The 20,703-nt window shown below is 47.8% G+C and overlaps 1 protein-coding gene across 1 annotated transcript in view; it reads left to right on the forward strand.

Moving 5' to 3' along the window:
* Positions 1–12,341: 12,341 nt before the first annotated feature.
* The window catches only part of LOC115408186 (delta-type opioid receptor), a 62,044-nt gene continuing 53,682 nt past the window's right edge, over positions 12,342–20,703 (forward strand). Inside the window, exon 1 of the mRNA XM_030118804.1 lies at positions 12,342–12,541. Within this exon, the coding sequence (XP_029974664.1) occupies positions 12,342–12,541 (200 nt within the window). The remainder of the gene's footprint in view (positions 12,542–20,703) is intronic.

Here is a 20,703-nt window from a genome sequence, read left to right on the forward strand (position 1 = left end):
TTGACTCGTCATCTTTGGCTCTGATTCACCAAAAATTCCACAACACTTATTTCCAGCCTATTGAAAACTGTAGGAATCTCTATATTTTTTGAGGCAACACCACTTTCAGATTCATTACTCTATATCTAGACAGACAAATTCGGTCCTCAATTCACAGAGAACAGGAGCGATTTAATCCACGGTGGCGTGTTTGGTCAGATTGACGGCTGTGCTGCTCGCAGGGGAGCGACCGGAACCACTTCCACCACAGCCGATCTCATGTGTACAGAGAATAATAATCCATTATTCATGTTCAGGATGACAATATAGGAGCCTCTCGGGGGAGATATTGGAATAAGATCTGAGCTCAGGTCGGCGGAGGCTTCCCCGGTAGAAGCGGTGTGTTTGCTGCGACCTGCAGCCCGGCCGAGCGTTTAGATGGAATCAGTGGAGAAACGTCACCGTAGAGTGAAAACAGGGATTCCCAGAGACGCCTGCGCTGCTTCATGGACATCTTTGTCTTGAGATGATTTTCCCGGAGTAAGACAGCCTGAGACGTGAGCTCTTGAGGGAAATTTAAAGTGCATGTTCAACGTGCACGGGTCGAGTGAACGAGGACGTAAAGCTGGTTGGCAGCAGGAGCCGAGGCAGGTGAGCAGCTGGAGAGAACTCCGACGGAGCTGCGTGTTGTTTCTTATAATTTGCACAACGTGGAGGACAGGTTCAAAAAGATTACACCGAAGCCCTGTTTCCATGACAACCTCTCAAGAGGAAACGCATCGTTTCAGAAAAGTTTCATGTTTACACAGCAATGGTGACTGAAATCTAAAACTACCAATAAGACAAGATGGACCAGGAGTCCCGACACTCCGGAGGAAACCCGTCCATCTGCTGAGCAGAACCACTGAACCGTGGCGGTGGTGCTCATTCGTAACAGCGGCGCTTCTTCTGGAGCGTTTCCAGAAAGTCTCACTGTCGCCTGTTCACATGACGGCAGAGTCGGAGCGTTTTCTAATAGTTTCTCACGTTGTTTCGTCCGCCTGGTTTCTTGCTGTTGGTTGAGCAGTCCTCCTTTTGAGCGAACGTCTGATGATGAGTTGAGATTTATTTTAGCGCTCACCTCCTCATGATGGCTCGGCTGCATTCGGCGGCTGGATTCACTCTGGACCTCAACCGTCATAAGTTCCACTTTGGGAGCTGTTTTCATAAAGTTCCACCATTATCATGCACACCAATAAACAGCCTGTAAACCGGCCCTTTACCCCCGAAATAGCTAACCTCTCATGATACAGATTCCATTTCTGTCCACTAGATGGCAGTAAAGAGCTGCTGAGATTCACATCCAGACTCATCTCCAACAGCAGGTATGGAGAACAGCGCCAGCTCATGGACCGACATGCTAACTGCATCATGTTCTGTTTCTCTGTGGAAACGAGGCCTCAGAGTGAACGACGGGGTGATATCTGCTGGTGTCAACCTCAAACCTCCTCTCGCCCGCGTATCCCTCTATTCTGCTTAATTGATTCTGCCTCAGGGAGGAGAAGTGAAGTGTCTCCCCTGCAGAGCGATGAACGCCGACCGGACAAAACACCGCAAACAAAAACACATTAGGATCTAATGTCACGTCTCTCCCACCGATGGACGAATTCCCTCCATTAACTCCAAACTCCGACTCACGTCAGACACCGCTTTACCAAACACATTGAACTTTTCTGTCTGAGTAACAGAGAGCTTAAATAACGCGACGCTGAAAGGAAAACAAGCCACCGATCACAGTGTTTGTGTGAGCTGAGGGACGGAGAGGGACCACGGGGGCGGAGGAGGGGGGTGTTAATGCTTGACTGGGCTTTAAAACGACAAAGTTACAGCTCCGACATGACTCATTCTGATGGACCAACACACACACACACACACACACACACACACACACACACACACACACGCTCGTTTCCACCAATTTAGTTGATCAGATTAGCTCCAGCCACAAAAACAGCAGATGACTTTCTGAAGCTGAAATGTGGTTTTCTTCATTTTGACCTCATAACGGATTCATTCCTCTGTGGCTGCGTTTCTTTCTTCAACATGTGGTAATCTGAGCCCATCCCTAATCCCAGCGTTTTCGTGACGTTCTCGACCGCGGCGCCGCTCGAAGCTTCTTCCTGGTGTTTCACAGAGCGACAGACGGCACCTCAACAGTTGCGTTTCCAGTTGCTCCGTTGTCGTGTAAACCGACGCCCAAGACGCAAAACGAAGGATTCCCATTTCCAGTGAAGACGCCGTCGTGTGAACGGAGCCTCAAACCGCTTCTCGGATGAACTTCAGACGTTTTTCACACTAAAAGGATCAGAGAACAGAACAGGAGGAAACACAGAGTTGTTTTCATCCTCAGTAATGAGATATTTCTATTCGTAGAGTAGAGGGTCCAGACGATGACCTTTGACCCCGGGGTTTGATTTAAAGGTTGCGTTGATGGAATATCTGCCGCTGCTCTGAAGCGCCGGCAGCTTCCACCGTGTTATTTCCCTCACATCTCTGTTCATGAAGCGGTACAGAGGTCCAAGAAAAACATGTTTCTGATTTACCCCGACGTCCCAAGAGGCAGAAAAAAGAAAAAAAAGAAACAGATTTAGTTCAGCCGAAGCTGAATCCAGCATCAAAAACCTGCATGAGAACCGAAACTCCTGACGCCAAGACCAAAATTAGAGCTGCGTTAGCGTGGAAGAGTGCGTCTCTCTCTGTTACTACAGCACAGCTTGTCTGAAATCTGGGCCTGACTCACCCGGCGCTCGTGACGCGCGGCGCTCAGATGGCGCCGTCGTCACGTTCGCTGATCTCGGCGCTCGTTTTCTTCATTGGCTGCAAATATTTGGATTGGTTTGGAGGCCTGGCAGATCGTTCAGGGAAACTGTTGGTGAATCTGCACAGCGGGGGGATCCTGACGTCTCCCTCGGACCGCCGCCCCGCTCTCCAGCGGCGCCGGGTCATCCGGTCTGAACTTTGTGTTTCGAGGGTGAATCAGGCTTCAACCCGCAACTCCAGCGACTCCCGCGACTCCCGCCGCTCTGTGCTCCGCCGACAAGCGAGTCTGAAGCCGAACGGCCGGAAGTGGAACATCAGTCAGTCTGTGACAAACTGCTCGTCATGACAGCATTAAAGAAACACAACTGTCCATCGTCCATCATCCATCCATCATCCATCCATCTATCCATCATCCATCCATCCATCATCCATCCATCCATCCATCCATCATCCATCATCCATCCATTCATCATCCATCCATCTATCCATCCATCATCCATCCATCATCCATCCATCTACCATCCATCATCCATCCATCCATCATCCATCCATCTACCATCCATCATCCATCCATCCATCATCCATCCATCTACCATTCATCATCCATCCATCCATCATCCATCCATCTACCATCCATCATCCATCCATCTACCATCCATCTATCCATCATCCATCCATTCATCATCCATCCATCCATCCATCATCCATCCATCTACCATCCATTCATCATCCATCCATCCATCCATCATCCATCCATCCATCCATCCATCATCCATCCACCATCCATCCATCTACCATCCATCATCCATCCATCATCCATCCATCATCCATCCATCCATCATCCATCCATCTACCATCCATCTACCATCCATCATCCATCCATCCATCCATCATCCATCCATCTACCATCCATCTATCATCCATCCATCTACCATCCATCTATCATCCATCCATCTACCATCCATCTATCCATCCATTCATCATCCATCCATCATCCATCCATCCATCTACGATCCATCCATCATTCATCCATCCATCTACCATCCATCCATCATCCGTCATCCATCCATTCATCATCCATCCATCTATCCATCCATCATCCATCCATCATCCATCCATCTACCATCCATCATCCATCCATCCATCATCCATCCATCTACCATCCATCATCCATCCATCCATCATCCATCCATCTACCATTCATCATCCATCCATCCATCATCCATCCATCTACCATCCATCATCCATCCATCTACCATCCATCTATCCATCATCCATCCATTCATCATCCATCCATCCATCCATCATCCATCCATCTACCATCCATCATCCATCCATTCATCATCCATCCATCCATCCATCATCCATCCATCCATCCATCATCATCCATCCACCATCCATCCATCTACCATCCATCATCCATCCATCATCCATCCATCATCCATCCATCCATCATCCATCCATCTACCATCCATCTACCATCCATCATCCATCCATCCATCCATCATCCATCCATCTACCATCCATCTATCATCCATCCATCTACCATCCATCTATCATCCATCCATCTACCATCCATCTATCCATCCATTCATCATCCATCCATCATCCATCCATCCATCTACGATCCATCCATCATTCATCCATCCATCTACCATCCATCCATCATCCGTCATCCATCCATCATCCATCCATCATCCGTCATCCATCCATCATCCATCCATCCATCATCCATCCATCCATCAGCCATCCATCCATCAGCCATCCATCCATCATCCAGCCATCATCCGTCATCCATCCATCATCCATCCATCCATCCATCCATCCATCCATCCATCATCCATCATCCATCATCCATCATCCTTCATCCATCATCCATCATCCATCCATTTGAAGCCCTCTGAGGCAACTGTTGTTGTGATACTGGGCTATACAAAAATAAATTGATTGATTGATTGATTGATTGATTGATTGATTGATTGATTGATTGATCCTTCCATCCATCCATCCATTTATTTTAATTTTTCACAGTTTAAAAATCCTGCTGCAGGTTCTGGACCTGAGAAAAATTGAAGAGAGAAAAAAAAGGGACAAAACAAAGTGGCAAATGTAAAAAGAGAAGAAAAAGGAAGCTAATGGTACATGCTAACAACATGCTAACAACAGCTGAATTGAGGCTGAAATTGTCATGAGTCCATTGAAATACTTTTAAGTATGGCCAAAAAGTTAAAAATGTAATGTTTCTTATCATTCTGCAGCTCTCTCTGCATTCGCCCTCAGCAGGAACACTGCAGGAAGTCCTCTGATGGCTTTTCTTGGTTTCAGATGATCGGCATGTCTGGAGGCTCCCGGCTGAGTCAGTCTGGAGGAAAATCTTCTGCTCTTTCTGTCCTGAACGTCTGGACCCTCTGGGCTCTGCGGCGGGCTGTTTTTGGCCCGCAGACCTTATGTTTGACACCTTTTCCACAGAGCTGTTGTGACCATGTTAATGGTGCAGGTAATGGGATTACTGTCACAGGTCGCATTACTCTTGCATTCATGCGTCCTTCCCACGGGGATGTCACAGCGCGCGCGCGCTCACGCTCGCGCTCTTACCGTCACAGGTGCCGTAATGTGCAGCAGGAGGACGCGCGTGCGTGCATGCACAAGACTCAATGCGCATAGAAGATGGGAGAGGAAGAGAAGAGGGAAGAGAGGAGGGGGTGAGCGAGCACCCATCGATCTGAGAGACCCAGAGAGAGACTCTCTCTCTCTCTCTCTCTCTCTCTCTCTCTCTCTCTCTCTCTCTCTCTCCCTCTCCTCCAGCTGATGCGGGCTGGAGCAGGAGCGTTTTTTCCCTCCTGTTCGGGGAAAATATCAGGACAGCGTTGACGCGATCTTTGGGATTTTTCTGACCACTCGCCTGTTGGTGACTGAAAACTGCCAGATTGAACCGAGACGTGTAGATCCTGAAGACACACACACAGACACACACACGCACACACACACACACACACACACACACGGGGCAGGAGTGCGGACTGAAGGCGGCCGACGCGGTGCGCAGTAACGCGGATCAACTTCCTCCGAGCGGCTGCGTCCTGCGGGAGAGGCTCCGGATCAGGTACGGCGCTGCGCTGCATGCCGCAACAAAGCGATCCCAGCTCCCGCATGCGTTTCCCCCCACGGTGTAGGTGCATGCGCGCCGCGCACAGCCGGAGCCGTGCGCGTGGCGTCCTGGACCAACAGCAGCGGCGCAGCTCGCGCCGTGCGGGAAAAACACGCCTCTGGTCTGCAGCTTGTCTCTGTGTTTATGTGGAGCTGCCATAACACACTCTATAGATACTGATGGAGGTGTGTGTGTGTGTGTGTGTGTGTGTGTGTGTGTGTGTGTGTGTGACGCACTTGTTTGCTTTGCGCATTCTGTTGGTGCGCGTTTGCGTCTTTTCTTCGGGACGCACGGCGCGTCCCGCCGCCTTTAATGACTAATGAAGGTGCAAGTTTTGATAACCGTGCGCCTTGTCCACAAAAGTTTGTGCGCGCGCCTGTGCGCGCGCTTGTGGCCCCCCTGTTACTAAGAAGGATTGGCGTTCCAGATGCTCCCTGTGCTCATGATTGTGTTGCTTTTTGATAGTTCTCGGTTCTGCTCACACTTCAGTGCAACAAAAACCATGAAATCCACTTTCCAGGAAAATTCAGTCATGTGGCCGTAAGGAGACTTTTTAGAATTGCTGTGTTTTGTTTATAAGAGCTGCGCTTTCCATTGGTGTGAGTGAGATGGTTATACTGTTTATCGGCATAACTTTGAGTTTATTTAAAGTGTTTCCTCAGACTGAAGTGCGCGTGTGTGTGTGTGTGTGTGTGTGTGTGTGTTTGTTTACCATCTCCTCTACATCTGTATCACTGTATCATTGAATGTGCTGAATCAAAAACACTGTAGTTATATTTGTGTACTTTTTTATTGCTTAAAGGTTGAAGTTGTTTTCATACTTCCATTTCTTTTCTCCATTCAGAATCACGTGGACAGACTGTAACTCCGACTGTAGCTCCGACTGTAGCTCCGACTGTAGCTCACACTGTATCTCAGACTGTAACTCAGACTGTAACTAAGACTGTAACTCAGACTGTAGCTCAGACTGTAACTCAGACTGTAACTCAGACTGTAACTAAGACTGTATCTTAGACTGTAACTCAGACTGTAGCTCAGACTGTAACTCAGACTGTAGCTCAGACTGTAGCTCAGACTGTAGCTCAGACTGTAGCTCAGACTGTAACTCAGACTGTAACTCAGACTGTAACTCAGACTGTAGCTCAGACTGTAGCTCAGACTGTAGCTCAGACTGTAGCTCAGACTGTAGCTCAGACTGTAACTCAGACTGTAACTCAGACTGTAGCTCAGACTGTAGCTCAGACTGTAACTCAGACTGTAGCTCAGACTGTAGCTCAGACTGTAGCTCAGACTGTAGCTCAGACTGTAACTCAGACTGTAACTCAGACTGTAACTCAGACTGTAGCTCAGACTGTAGCTACAGGTGGAGAGTTTGTAGTTCAGGAGTGTATCCAGCAGTCATGGTGCTGAGTGCAGTTGCTCAGATTTCGTTCCACTTGTGGGCCTGGTTCATCCGGTCCCGAATTTGTTGATAGAGTTGTGGTCTTACAGTCAGGAGGTTGTTGGTTCCATTCCCCGTCCATATACCACAGTGTCCTTGGGCAGGACACTGAACCCCTCGGTGGAGGGATGGAGCGCCTCGCATGGCAGCCGCCTCCACTGGAGTGTGAATGGGTGAATGTGACGGTAATGCAGTACAGAGCTCTGGGTTGGTATTTGGAGAACTGATCCCTCATAAACGCAACAAGCCCATGAGCCAGGCAGCGACTGTTTTTCACCCGGTCAGTCTGCTGAACCATGCATGAAGGAAGCAGGACTGAGCTCCACAGAAACCTGTTGCTGCGGTTCTCCCTGGAAAACGCTCACCTCGTCTGCGCAGTATTCTATCCACTTCTTAGTTTTATGATTTCCTCGGCAACAGGTCTTGAGGAAGCGTTCCTCTGTTTGTGTATTTAATGTCTCTTTTCCTTGAGGACCTGATCCAGACTCTGAACCGCAGCTGATTGTAGTCAAACCCGCCTGTCACAGGCGGCCGCAGGGCGGCGTCTTCCAGCAAGAGAGGCAGAATCTCTGTGGCGTTTTGAGGGTCTGTTTCCATGACAACGGTGGGCGGAGCGACTGAAAACAGGCTGATTCCGTTTGAGTGGGAAATTTGAGAATGACTGCTGAGGTGGACTTTTTGAAGACAGCCCGACTCCGTCTCCGTGGTAACGGGGAGACGAGCAACTTCTCTGAGAAGCTGACATGTGAACCGCAGACGGTCAGTGGACAATAAGAACAAGACTTTCCTCCAGAGTGTCAGGACTCCTGGCCCAGAGTCTCCTGGTCCTGGTCTGGAATCTCCAGGTCTTGGTAGTTTTAGAGTTGATGGTTACCGTAGCAACAGTCCATCTTGGTGTTCTGTCTATATGAATGTCCCTGTTCTCCCATAGTTAATGTTTAGTGTGAGTGTGTTGTTCTCTTCAGCGTGTGTGTGTGTGTGTGTGTGTGTGTGTGTGTGTGTGTGTGTGTGTGTGTGTGTGTGTGTGTGTGTGTGTGTGTGTGTTTCAGTCTTTCTACATTGTTTTCAAGACGTGGCTGTGAACATGAAGCTTCTCTCAGCTGTCAACGTTCAGCTGATTTCCGCCTCCCGCTCGCCCTGCTGGGACGCTGCCTGCCGTCCGTCCTCCTGATGTCCGCTCTGCAGCATCAGATCATGATCCGGCCTCACCGCAGGACTCCCGGTTTGAGTCCCGGCCTCAGAGTGTTTCCGTGTAGAGCGAAGAGTTTCTGTCCCTCATAAACACCGATGATAAAACTCTCCACTACAGTTTCCATATCAATCTGCGGCGGGTGATTCCATGGCCTTAGTGTTGTGTGTAGTGTGTGTAAGCCGTGTCGGTGGAATGGAAAGGAGTGTGAGGAGCTAGAAGCAGGTTTGGGGATTGAAGAGAAGCAGAGACTGAACCTTCCTCTTCAGTTTACCTCTACTGAATGAACTTATTTACATCTGTTTGCTTCGCTTCCTCGGAGGATCCTGCCTGAAGGATGATGCTGACACGTCCACTGGAGACGCGGCTCCTCTTCACATCCATTTTCAGAGTGAAGGTCTTCGACTTAAAGCTCTGGATGTTCGGAGCCACTGAAAACTCAGCTTTTTCAAAGCACTCCAACTTTCTTTTTAAAATGTCAATTACAAAAAAGCAAGCTTTAAAAAAAATCAAGCAGCTGAACCTCAGGACATTGTTTGCTGTGAAAATGCATCGTTTTGTGTTTTGGTTTCAGCAACATGACTGTTAAAGAATGGCGAAAAATGCTGAGAACAATGCAGTAACCACGCCAGGCCACAGGTTGGAGCTGTTGGTTGCTTTTTTAATGAAACCACATACAAATTCTGCAGAGAAAAATAGACTTGAATCATTAAATTTGCATTTCCAGTGACTCCAGGCACAACGGACAACCGAAACACAAGCGAAGTTTTCCGTTTTCGCTTGGAAACGTCTGGATTGACGGTCGTCAGCATCAAATGTACAATGTGAACCGGAGCGAGTTTTTGTCCTCCTGTACGTGGTTTCACTGCGATGTTTTGGGAAATCAGCTGATCCACATGAGGCAGTTTGATCCGGAGCTCCCGGTCCGGGCTGACCGGAGCCAGAGGTTTTAAAAATAGAGGAAGTGTTGTCCTCTTGAGCTCCGGCTCCCGGTCGGCTCCGGGAAGCTGATTCCAGTCCTGGGCCCGTCGCCTCGCCCCGGCGCTGAGGAGGAACCGGTCGTCTGACACACAGCTCGACATGAACTCTGTTTGCTGAAGATGGAAAACGACTTGAATAATAGAAGAGCGATTCATTTATTACAGCTGATCCGAGCAAAGAGCCGCCGTTCATCAGCATTACTGCCGCTCGACTCATCGATTCAGCCGCTTTCTTTCCCATCAGAAGCTTTAGTTGGAGTTTGTACTTTATGTTTCAGCTTTAATGAGATTTGCTGAAAATGACAGAGATTCTAAGTTTTAATTTGGGATGAAAAATTCAGCCGAGAGCAATAACTGGTCCTCATATTCCTGGTACTTCCCAACAGCTGATACTCACCTGCATTGACACACATCATCAATAAAGGAGCATATCGCACAATCAGGATTTTGAGATTCTAAAAAAATAGGCCTGAGCAGTTAATTTGAACAGTCTTTCTCTGTTTATTTCAGTGTAAAGTGTGTTTTTTGTATGATGACACATGGAAACTGAGACGTTTCGCCACTCGCCCTTTGGCTTCTGCAGATCAGAACTGTTCATATCCACTTATCGACATCAGACAGATGCTGTTATATTTTTTTCAATTTAATGACTCAAATTGGCTGATATTGGTAATTTATTATCCATTAATTCAGAGGTGTCAAGCATAAGACCCGTGGGCCAAAACTGGCCAGCAAGAGGCTCCAATCCGGCCAGCGCGACCCTGAGGCCGGAGCTGAGACGTCGCTGATGCTGCCGGCTCGCTATCAAACTATCCTCAAAGCCATGCTGTCATAGCGTACAAACACCCATAATGCAACAGCTTTGTGGACATTTCAATGTATTTTGCACCATAAAGTTTTATTAAAATTGTCTTGAAGCTGAGATTTCCAAAGTATTATTTTTTTTTTTTTTCTTGCAAGAATATGCTCTTCAGATAAACACTCGCCACAACAAGGAAAGGCTTTGAAGTTTGTATCTGGAGGTTTTTTTGGGACTATTTTCCTGACTGGTGGAGGGATGTGGGGAGTTCGCCCCCCCCTGCCATCAGTCCTGCAGAATGGAACTGTAACTAAGACTCGGCCTTATCCGTCGCACGCACAGGCAGTCGGTGCTTTCTCACCCCCGTGCACATGCCGAGCGCCGTGCACGTCCAGGCCCACCCAGGAGTGGCACCGCCGCCTTACATGGACACTGGCTCCAGGCTGCAGCGGCTCGTTAATCACAGCCCGGAGGGCCCAAACACACACATCTGCACACGAGTCTGCGTGCCGGGATCGAACCGTGTGAGACCGATGTGTTTGGAAGAGAGAGAGAGAGAGAGGAGCTGTCCGCTGCAATCCAGGAAGAGACGCTAGAGAAAGAGAAGAAGCAGATCTTCCAGCCCATATGAAGCACGTACATTAGGTCTGGCAGCCACTCCGGGGAAATTCAGCAGCGCAGCAGAGTTACTTCACTTCCCTGTGCTGATCTGATGAATATTCATGATTAGAGAGGGAGAGAGAGAGAGAGAGAGAGAGAGAGAGAGAGAGAGAGAGAGAGAGAGAGAGAGAGAGAGGGGTCGAGGCATCATTTTGATGTATTGCTGCTGCAGTTTGCTGTTGCAGTGGAAGAGTTTTACCAGCAGCTACTTCCTGAATGCAGCATCAAAGCTCTGCTGCCGTGCGGAGTGTCAAAAGGCAGAATGCACCGATACTGGGTAACCGGTTCGATACCACTCATGAAAGCTCCCTGCAGGTACACAAGAGAGCACGAGCGAAGTCGGCGGTTTGGACAGAAGTGAGACGGACTGTAAATGGTCCTGCTGGAAGATCAAGAGGAGGAGCAGAGATGTCTGGTGGACCAGCAGACTCACAGCTGAACTCAGTGGATCCAGGAGGGGTTTACTGCTAGCCGTGCTACATGCTACATGCTAAACATGATTAAAGTGGCTGATCGACTCTTTAACAGCGTGCACAGCACCGTGCACTGATAGACGCTGTTCACAGCAACACACAGCCTCCATGTGTCTTCTGTTAGAAGTAGGAATTTGGCTTTTTGGCTTTTGGAACGTTCTTGTATCGGCGCTCTGTACCGTCAATAAGCTGGAGGGAAGTGCTCCTTTGAAAAGGTGAAAACATCTCTTGGCCAGGAAAAAGAACATATTGAATAACCTCTGCATTTTCTCCGGCAACCTTGAAGCTAAGCTGATTACAGTGTGATGGACGTTTCGTCTCCAGTCCTTTAATGAAAATTGTCCTTCATGTTTGTGCCCGACCTGCCGCTGGATTTATCTCGCCTCGTTTCACTGGCATTCCTGCCTTCGTTCTGTACCAGGCTGTCGTTGTGAATCGGGTTTTGTTCTCAATGACTTGCTTTTAGCAGTATTTCTATAACTACTGAGGAGTAAAACATATCAACGCTTTTCAAGCAGACGTGAACGCCGTGTTTTTAGCACCGTATTGGATTTTTGTCGAAGCATACTGTGTTGAGCTACATACAGGACCTGAAAATACAGAAGGATCTAGAAGTTTTGGTTCCTATGGAACGTAGGCATCGTGATTACTGAATGTTATGAGCACTAAGCAGAAGTCAAACCAAACCAATCAGAATTTTCTTTACCTGTGTTTTGACAGGCGGTTGCGTTCCGTTGTGTTTTTGGCGTCCACTGACACGACAGTGCTGCACACGCAGAACGGTACAGCAGGAGATCTCGGTGCTGTGCACGTTCCTGCCTTGTTTAACGGCCCCCTCGTTGTCCTCCTGTCCCTCGTCTGTCCCAGTCGGAGATGGAGTTCCCGGACGAGCTGCTGCTGGCCGAGCTGCAGCTCCTCAACGACTCGCTCTTCCACAACAACTTCAGCGGCGCCTACAACGACACGGACGTGCTGCTGCCGACGGGGGTGAGGGTCACCATCGTGGTGGTCTACATGATCGTGTGCGTCATCGGCCTGGTGGGGAACTTCCTGGTCATGTACGTCATCATAAGGTAAGACGCGGAGCCGCTTCGTCACTCGTATCGTTTCCTGGATTCCAGGATGAACCTCAACTCCCGGGGGAAACTCAGAGACTGATGAGTTTAGTCAGCAAAACTGATTCTTATGCTGATTGGTCGCCTATAAATGTTCCAGTTTACAAACACAAGGTGGTCAGAGATGTGTGGTTGTTTTGGACGTTGTTCCGATCACAGCTCGCTGCTCTTTCTGACACCGTCTGTGACGTGTTGAGTCTGTTCTCCTGCCAGGATCCGTGAGCGAGCCGGGGAGCACGTCCTGTCACACTCCCGTCATTAGTGTCATTTATCGAGTGAGGAACTGAGACGGCCTGTCTGTCATGATCATCTTTATGTTTGGGATTTTAGAAGATTGTGATGAACAGATGTTCTCAGTTTGAACAGATTAAAGCCGTCGCGTCAAACATTTACACTCAGAGCAATTTAAACATTACAAAAACAAAAAATCCATAACCTTTAAATTTAAACTTGTTAATGCCTGGTGGGCAGCGCCCGTTCCCTCGTGCACGGCCGCTGCATGTGTGCGGGTCTGCCTGAGGGCGGGGTCACGTCAGGTGTGATCAGAAAGTTGCTGATTTGAATTTGGCCACAGCGATCCCAGCACAGGTGTTCGTGCAAATCCTCTTCAAATGAAGCGTTAAAGTCTGGATCGTCCTTCAAGCACTGGCTTTTTCTCAGTTTTAATAAAGAGCCAAGCCGGAGTAATGACCTGGAGCGTGCACGTCTCCGTCTGATCCAGCACGCCACTCCAGGACGAAGCGGCCAGCAGAGCCAGGCAGCAGCGACCGGAGTCCAGGATGAAAACATTCAGCGTTTAAGAGAGGAACAGCAGCGAAGCAGCATCTGTGACTCACCCCGATCAATCAGCCGGGTAATCATAGCAGCACTTCGGCTCGGACCTCGTCTGGAGCGCTCTGCTGAGACGGGAGAGGGTCTGCTGGAGAGGAGGCTGCTTCCAGCAGGATGGTCATCCAGCGGCGGTCCTTCACACGTCGCTTCGTTCGGACCTTTCAGACGCACAAAAACATGTTGAGCAACTAAAACGGTTGTGTTCCAACAAACCATGATTTACAGAAGCTCCACCCCTCGCTGTCTGCGATGTTCTCAACCCGTCGAATGCCTCCTGAAGTTTGTCCAGTCTCCGACAGATACTTCGTTTTTCCGACAAATGCTTCATTTTTCCATGTGGCTCCAATAAGAAGGTGAGAAACGTTCAAACAGCAAAACGAGTTGCTGAGAACATTATTCACAACAAAGAAACATCCTCCCAACGACGCCCACGGGCCTTTGTTTTTCTCCCATTTGCTCATTTCAGTCCCGCTACATGTGGTCCGGCCGCTGGGAGCCGCTGTTGGCTTCACTGTAAGGGTCTGTCCAATCGCTTCATAGATAAAGGGGAAGAAACAGTTGCTTTTTATAAAAAGGCATCCGTGTGAGAGGACAAGTCTCCGCTGTGGATTTCCAGGACGTCGTCTTCACGCCGTCCCTCTGACGCCCTCAGGAGGTTTGAGGATAGAGACATGAGTCACAGGTACGTGTGTGTGGACACACACACCTCTGGGATGGCTCTCAAGTGTCCCTGTGTCCTTGACATGCAGATAATCACCTGTGAGCTTTACTTTGCCGCCGCGGCCCTCGGCTGGTCGTCGTCTGGAAAGATGGCCGCCGCCGAAGCGTCTGTCCTGCAGAATGAAAAGCTCAATACAAGAGACGGATGAAATGATTGAGGAGGGCGGAACGACGCCTGATTCTGCCCTCATTTACCGATTTCCCCCCAATACTGAGCTTCTGTTCACAGTTCACTCAGATATCCAGGTTTACTCAAGTATCCGAAACGAAGAGATTAGCCCCAAATACCTGACAAAAGCTGCATTTCGCCTCATGTTCATGGAGTCGAAAGATGTTCAAAAAGTTCCGTCTTGGGAGCCGTTGTCAAAGCGTTGGCTCCGAGCTCTGTGCCGTTTTTATTTCACAATGTTGTCGTGAAAACAGGATCTCAAGCCAGATTGAAAACTACTTCTTTATTTAGGGTCACTAACTAACTAAAGAAAGGATTTTCATGAAAACAGGCCTAAAAGGCTAAAAGTTCATTTCCGTAGATGAGAGGGCGACGCGGTGGAGCAGCGGTTGGCTCGGTCGCCTCACAGCGAGAGGGTCCGGGTTCACATCAATGCTGCTGAAATGTCTTGAAACATAAAACCCGATCCTGGTGCAGGGACTGAAACATGGTGAACGGGTGAAAACAGGCCTCTTTGGATCATTTCTGATAAATAACCCTCAGTTTGCATTCAGGCCGTGTTCCCTCGGGTGTAGAGGACGGACTGAAGGTGCAGATCGGAGCTGGCAGGTGGATGTTCTCCGTCTCGGTCTTGGTTGTACTGCCTCTTAGTCAAGGTCAAACGGAGACGACCTCCTCAAAGGCTGAGTGCTGGGCCGCTAATGGAGGGATGAATTAAAGAGGTTATTTTTACATGAATGTTTCTCATATGAATGTCTGTCACTGCATTTCATGTGGCTGGATATAATTCTGCGAGCAGATCAATCTGGCTAAAAGCCTCGGTTGGCCAGACAGACATGTTTACTCTCCACAGATAAAAATAACTTCAGCCATTTCTAATTTGGACACGGTGTTATTACTGACTAAATAGTGAGAAACATGAATTACTTCTTTGTTTGCCGCTTTGCCTTTATTTAAAACACATTCTTCAAATGCTGACAAACCCTGAGTGGCCTGAAAATGGAGCGCGGTATCAAGGTGAGCGCTGTGTATTTGTGTAGAAATCAATTTTAATGAATGCTATCTTGTGATTTAGACAGGAAAAATGGGAGTATAAATGTTGTGGTTGGGTTTATTGCTGCAACTCTTGATGGATTTAAATAAAACCCCAAACTTTTAAGAAAGAAAAATCAATTTGCTGCTGGTGTTACAGTGACGACTTTGATTGTTTCGTTCAGAATTCACTGAGTGGAGCTGAGTGGAGCGATATTCCCTCCCAGGGCTTCGGAGGTCACTGCTCTGCTTGGCTCTTTTTGTGATGATTCTTTAGGCTTCTCTACAGAGATGAAAACAGGAAACACTTGGTGCGCAGAGCCACTGCAAATGCAACTTATATTTGAAGTAAATGCAGCTTCTCTAAAAGCTGTTGCTGCACGTGCACACATTCCCAATCATCCGGAAATCTGAAATATGAAGAAAAACACAGTCCTACAGCAGGTAGCACGGGCGCTGTCGTGTATCGGCGCTCTTTAACCAGCCGCTCGTTCACCTTCCAGCCTCTGGAACCTTCATGAATATGAGAGTGTGTGTGCAGGTCAGGGAATCGGACGAGTGCTCTGAATATCAAGACGTCCAATTACTGTAAAGACCGGGAGCATGGCGCTCCGACGGGACGGGGCTGGACTCGCTACTGAGGAGAGGGATCGTGGGTAATCATCTGGAATGGAGTGAAACATCATCCAAAGGACGTGAGAGGTTTCAGGAGTCTGACGGCGAGCTGTCCCACTAGTTCCTCATCTGAGGAAAGGAAGAGGAAGAGAGTGGAGCAGGAAGATGTGAGTTTAATTTAAATAAAGAAAAAGTTCAAACAGAGACGTGGACGGAGGATCAGCCGGACCACTTCCTGTCCCACAGCCGCCGCCGCAGCGCTGGACGACCTGCTTCTGTTGTTGTTTCGTGACGTACAGGAACCCGACCTTGACTTCAGAACCGCACAAACTGCTCATTAGCAGTCCTCCGGCGTGGCGTCTGCGAAGCCTCCCCAGACGTTTCCCGGCGTTCTGCTGTCGGCCCCAGCGTTTCCAGAAAGTCCCGTTTTCAGCCGTTCACACGGCGACCGAGTCGGAGGGTTTTCCTGGCAGCAGCGCCGGGTTTGCTGCTCTCAGACAGAAAACGCCGCAGTGCAGACTTCTTTTTTGTTTCATGGCAACAAGAAGAGTGTGATCAGGGATTCCTCCGGCCGTCTGTTTTGGGCTACAGGAAAAAAAAGAAAAAAGATTGTGGAGTACAGTGAGAGAGGAAACGGGAACGAGCCAGAGCGACGGAGGTTGGCGGGCTGGACGTCATGAAGCGGTGCGGCGGGAGGAGATTCTCCAGAGGGAACGAGGCTTCGCTTCGTCAGACGTCACTGCGTCGCTCTGAAACAGCCTCGTGTTTTTCAGCTGCTGCAGCAGAGGAAGCAGGATGGACGTTTCACATGGAGAGAAGCTCGCTTTCTGCTGGAGGACAGATAGAACCTGCTTCAGCAGACAGAACGGCAACGAAGGAACCGACCGGCCGAGACATCGGGTCACTGACCGACTGACTGGTCTCTCCTCGACCTGCACGCCGAACTCCGCAATCTGCAGCTTTTATTACCAAAAGATCCGATTCTGCAACATTCAACAAGTTTCAACTTTGTCATGATTCAGCTCAACGTCTTATAGATTGTTTTTCTGAATATATCTTAACATCTTCGTCTGTGTTTATAAAGTTAAAAAGTTTCACCTCTATAATTTAGTGCACTGAAATATTACTTCTGAGCACTTTCAGCATTTGATGATTTGAAGCTTTTCTTTAGTTTTCAAAAGTCATTTTAACTATTTTAACCACTAATCTGGTTGTTTTAGGCTTTTTTCTCATTTTAGTTGTTTTTGACTCTGTTGGATTTTTTTTCCTTCCAGTTTTAACCATTTCAAGCATTTTTGCCATTTTGGTTGTTTTTCTTAAAGCTAGGGTTGGCAATTTGAATGAGATACTTTTTTTAAAATACTGGTTAAAATGATCTTTATGACCCGATGGGAAGCAATTCATAGCGTGTGTTTAAAGTAGTTTGGAAAATATCTGCTATCTACAGCAGGAGTAAAACGGGAAAAACAGCAACCAATAGTCTTGAGGGGACACCTTTTTTAAACCAATCAAATCCCTTCGCCGTTGGACCTGCCCCGTGCGCGTACATGTACACGTGCACTGACCCTGGTTCAGTGCACGTGTAGAAGGACGGAGCGTCGTTGCAGAACGGCGGAGACGAATGTTTGGGGCTTTACTTACCGCTGAGTGCGCCATAACTTGGCGTTGTGCAAATAAAGAAAAACGAAGAAAACGAAGCGCTGAGGACGGGTTACGCCAGGGACGCACTGAAGCGCCGCACGCAAACGTCTCCGCGTCTCCGCTCCCAGCGGGAGCTCCTCCAATGGGGTGGGAGCTGGGCGGAGCTAGCTAGGCGGAGCCTTGGGGAGATGCTACATGCTAAAGCTAGTTTCCAAGATTGCCAACCCCAGCTTTAACCTCTTCGTCTTTTTAGTCATTTTCAAAAAACAGTTTTTTTTCTTTGACCTTTTTAGGCATTTTTTAACTCTTATATCTCCTTCATCCCTTTTTAGCCAACAGATCAGGTTCATTTTGAAAACGGGTTTAATATGAGAAGTGCTACGAAGCCCTGATTCCGTCGGATTCTCTGGAGCTGATTTCAGAGCCGACTGACTCTGCTCGACTCATCTCTTCATTCGCTCGCTGCCTTATTTACTGCGTCGGAGCTGAAGACTGAAAATCATTCTGAAATTGCCTTCCGCTTGGCTGGATGTTGTGGTTGCGATGTGCGTGTTTGATCTGCCGCTGCTCGGCTCTGGAGGAGTGTTTTGACACCGGCGGCGTCACGTTGAGAACGCGCGGAGTGTTTAACTTTGACAGCCTGGATGGCTCACAGATCACAGTCTTTTAAAAAAGAGACGCATTTAAAGTTCTTGTGGGATTTCAGTGTAGCGCAGATGGAATAGAATAGAAATAATCAGTGTCAGGGTTTCTGATGTTGTTTAGTTTTACTGTGAACGATGAAGGAAGTGAAGACCGATGGAGGGAGAGGGAAAGTCCAAGTGGAGACGTCCATTCGTCGTCTCCCAGCCTCCGTCTCTGTTTCACATTTCCTCCGTTCTTCCTTCCGCTTCCTCCATCATCATCAGGCGCTCCTCTCATTTATATTATTTCACTTCGCTGTATGTGGCTCCTCTGGAATGTAAATACAGCAGCTGAGCAGGTTTCCCAGCCCCCCATCCCGGAGAGCCAGATGTCCAAACGGGGGGCGGGTCCGCCGTCTGCCGAGGAGCCGCTTCGCCTGCAGAGCTCAGGGTTTCGTACCAGACCGCCTAATGAGGTTGTAGCGCTGCTTTGAATGGACCAGTTCTGAGTCCCTGCAGGGAGGCGGACTCCTCCATCGCTTCACTCAGTTCTGCCAGCCTCAAACTGCAAAGCAGTAAAAATAAAAACAGGGAAAACCTCATAATGCAGCAGTGAACTGCAGGCAGCTAGCAGGAGGAAACGAGTCTTTATGAAGAGTCGAGTCGACTGACACCTGCTGACCAGGAGACTCACGTCACTTCAGCCAGCATCCACATTATAGAGCATCTCCCTCCCGCTGACATCCAGATCCTCCTCCCTCGAAAACCCAGCATCATTCTCCACCAACATCCAGATTACAGAGCATCTTCCTCCTCATACATCAGATTATAGAGCATCTTCCTCCTCATACATCAGATTATAGAGCATCTTCCTCCTCATACATCAGATTATGGAGCATCTTCCTCTTCTCTGTGTTTTTGAACCAATCCATTACTTTTCAAGGAACACATAACTTCTCACACACAAACTTAACTTCCTCAAATAATTATTATTATACTAAAAAGCAAAGAGGAGGGGCATTATCATGGAACCACAATAGTAAGGATTTCTGCGAAAAGACCTGAAGCACGATGAGAATAATGGAGGAAAAAATTACAGACGTGTGTGTGTGTGTGTGTGTGTGTGTGTGTGTGTGTGTGAGAGATCTACATTGAGTGGCCATCATTATCAGCTTCCTCCTGATGGTTCTGTTTATTCATTGGTTTGTTTCTTCACTCATCGCCTGCTTTTGGAGGAAGATGCAGCCGAACGAGTCGACACCGAATCAGCGGTTTGTGCTCAAGTCCAGATAAGACAAACTAAAGAGCGTGTTCATCTGTGTGTTTGGTGGGAGCGACGCTGCAGTAACTCTACTCAGGATCTGAACGGTTCCTTTAGGCAAAATAGGCTTTGGCTTCAGCCTAAACCCTTCAGCCACGGGGAGATGATGCTGATGATGACCTTGATGAGGATTTTGTTGATGATGTTGACGATGGTTCATTCATTCATTCAGAATGAATGGGCCACTGGCTGCATTATCATATTCTCACATTTACTTTAGCGCTGTCAGTCGATTAAAATGTTTTAATCTAATAATTAATCACAACTCTGACCACAATTAATCGTGATGAATCAAAACATTTTTGAGCTTGAAATCAACTCACAAAATCACCAATTTAATGCACAAAAATAGCTTTTTCAGAATCTTTTAACTTAGTTTATTTCAAATGGATGTCATTAAAAACTTCATTAAAATATCGCAAATCAAAAAAAAATCCTTTTCTGTGCCGTTTACACAACATTTCAAGTGAAACCTCCTCGCTTTGTGTTTTTGTTTCAGCAAAGTTTCACATTTACACTGCAGTGTTTTGAAAACAGAAATGGTAGAAACTGAAACAGCTGTATTTCCCATGCCGCTCCACTAGAGAGTGCTGCAGTTTGTTTTGGTAATGAAACCGCACAAGTTCAGAACGCAACCCAAGTTTCCCTTTTTCACTTGAAACCGACAGCAATTCAGCTCCTGCAACTGTGATTAAAAACGAGTGAAAACATCAGAAAGTCCTGTTTTTCTTCAGTACATATTCAAAGTCAAATCAAATTTTTAAAATTGTTCAGCCTTCGAGTGACAAAAATTAGAAAAAACAATCTCAGTGGTACGATATTGAAAACATGGAGTTTGAATTTGAATCATGCACCTCAGATCCTTTTCAGGTTCAAAGAATGTTCGAAGCAGAACAGAAGAACATGACGTCTGCGTGTCTGTTATGTACTGGAACAAGCGGTGGAAGAATCGGAGACAGACTCTTCATACTAGTAAGGCCTTTTCAATCCAGCTCTGTGAAGGACGGCGGGTTTATCTGTGAAGCACCTGGTGCACGGCGTAATGCACAATGATTCTCAAAGAGACAGGAAGACATAAAAACACATCCAAATCATGGAATCAAAGCAAAACAGCAGAAAACAAAAGAGCATTAAAAGACAAAAGGCAATTAAAAAGGAGAATAGATGG

The sequence above is a fragment of the Salarias fasciatus genome, chromosome 20 (genome assembly GCF_902148845.1).
Source record: "Salarias fasciatus chromosome 20, fSalaFa1.1, whole genome shotgun sequence".
Classification (NCBI taxonomy): Eukaryota; Metazoa; Chordata; class Actinopteri; order Blenniiformes; family Blenniidae; genus Salarias; species Salarias fasciatus.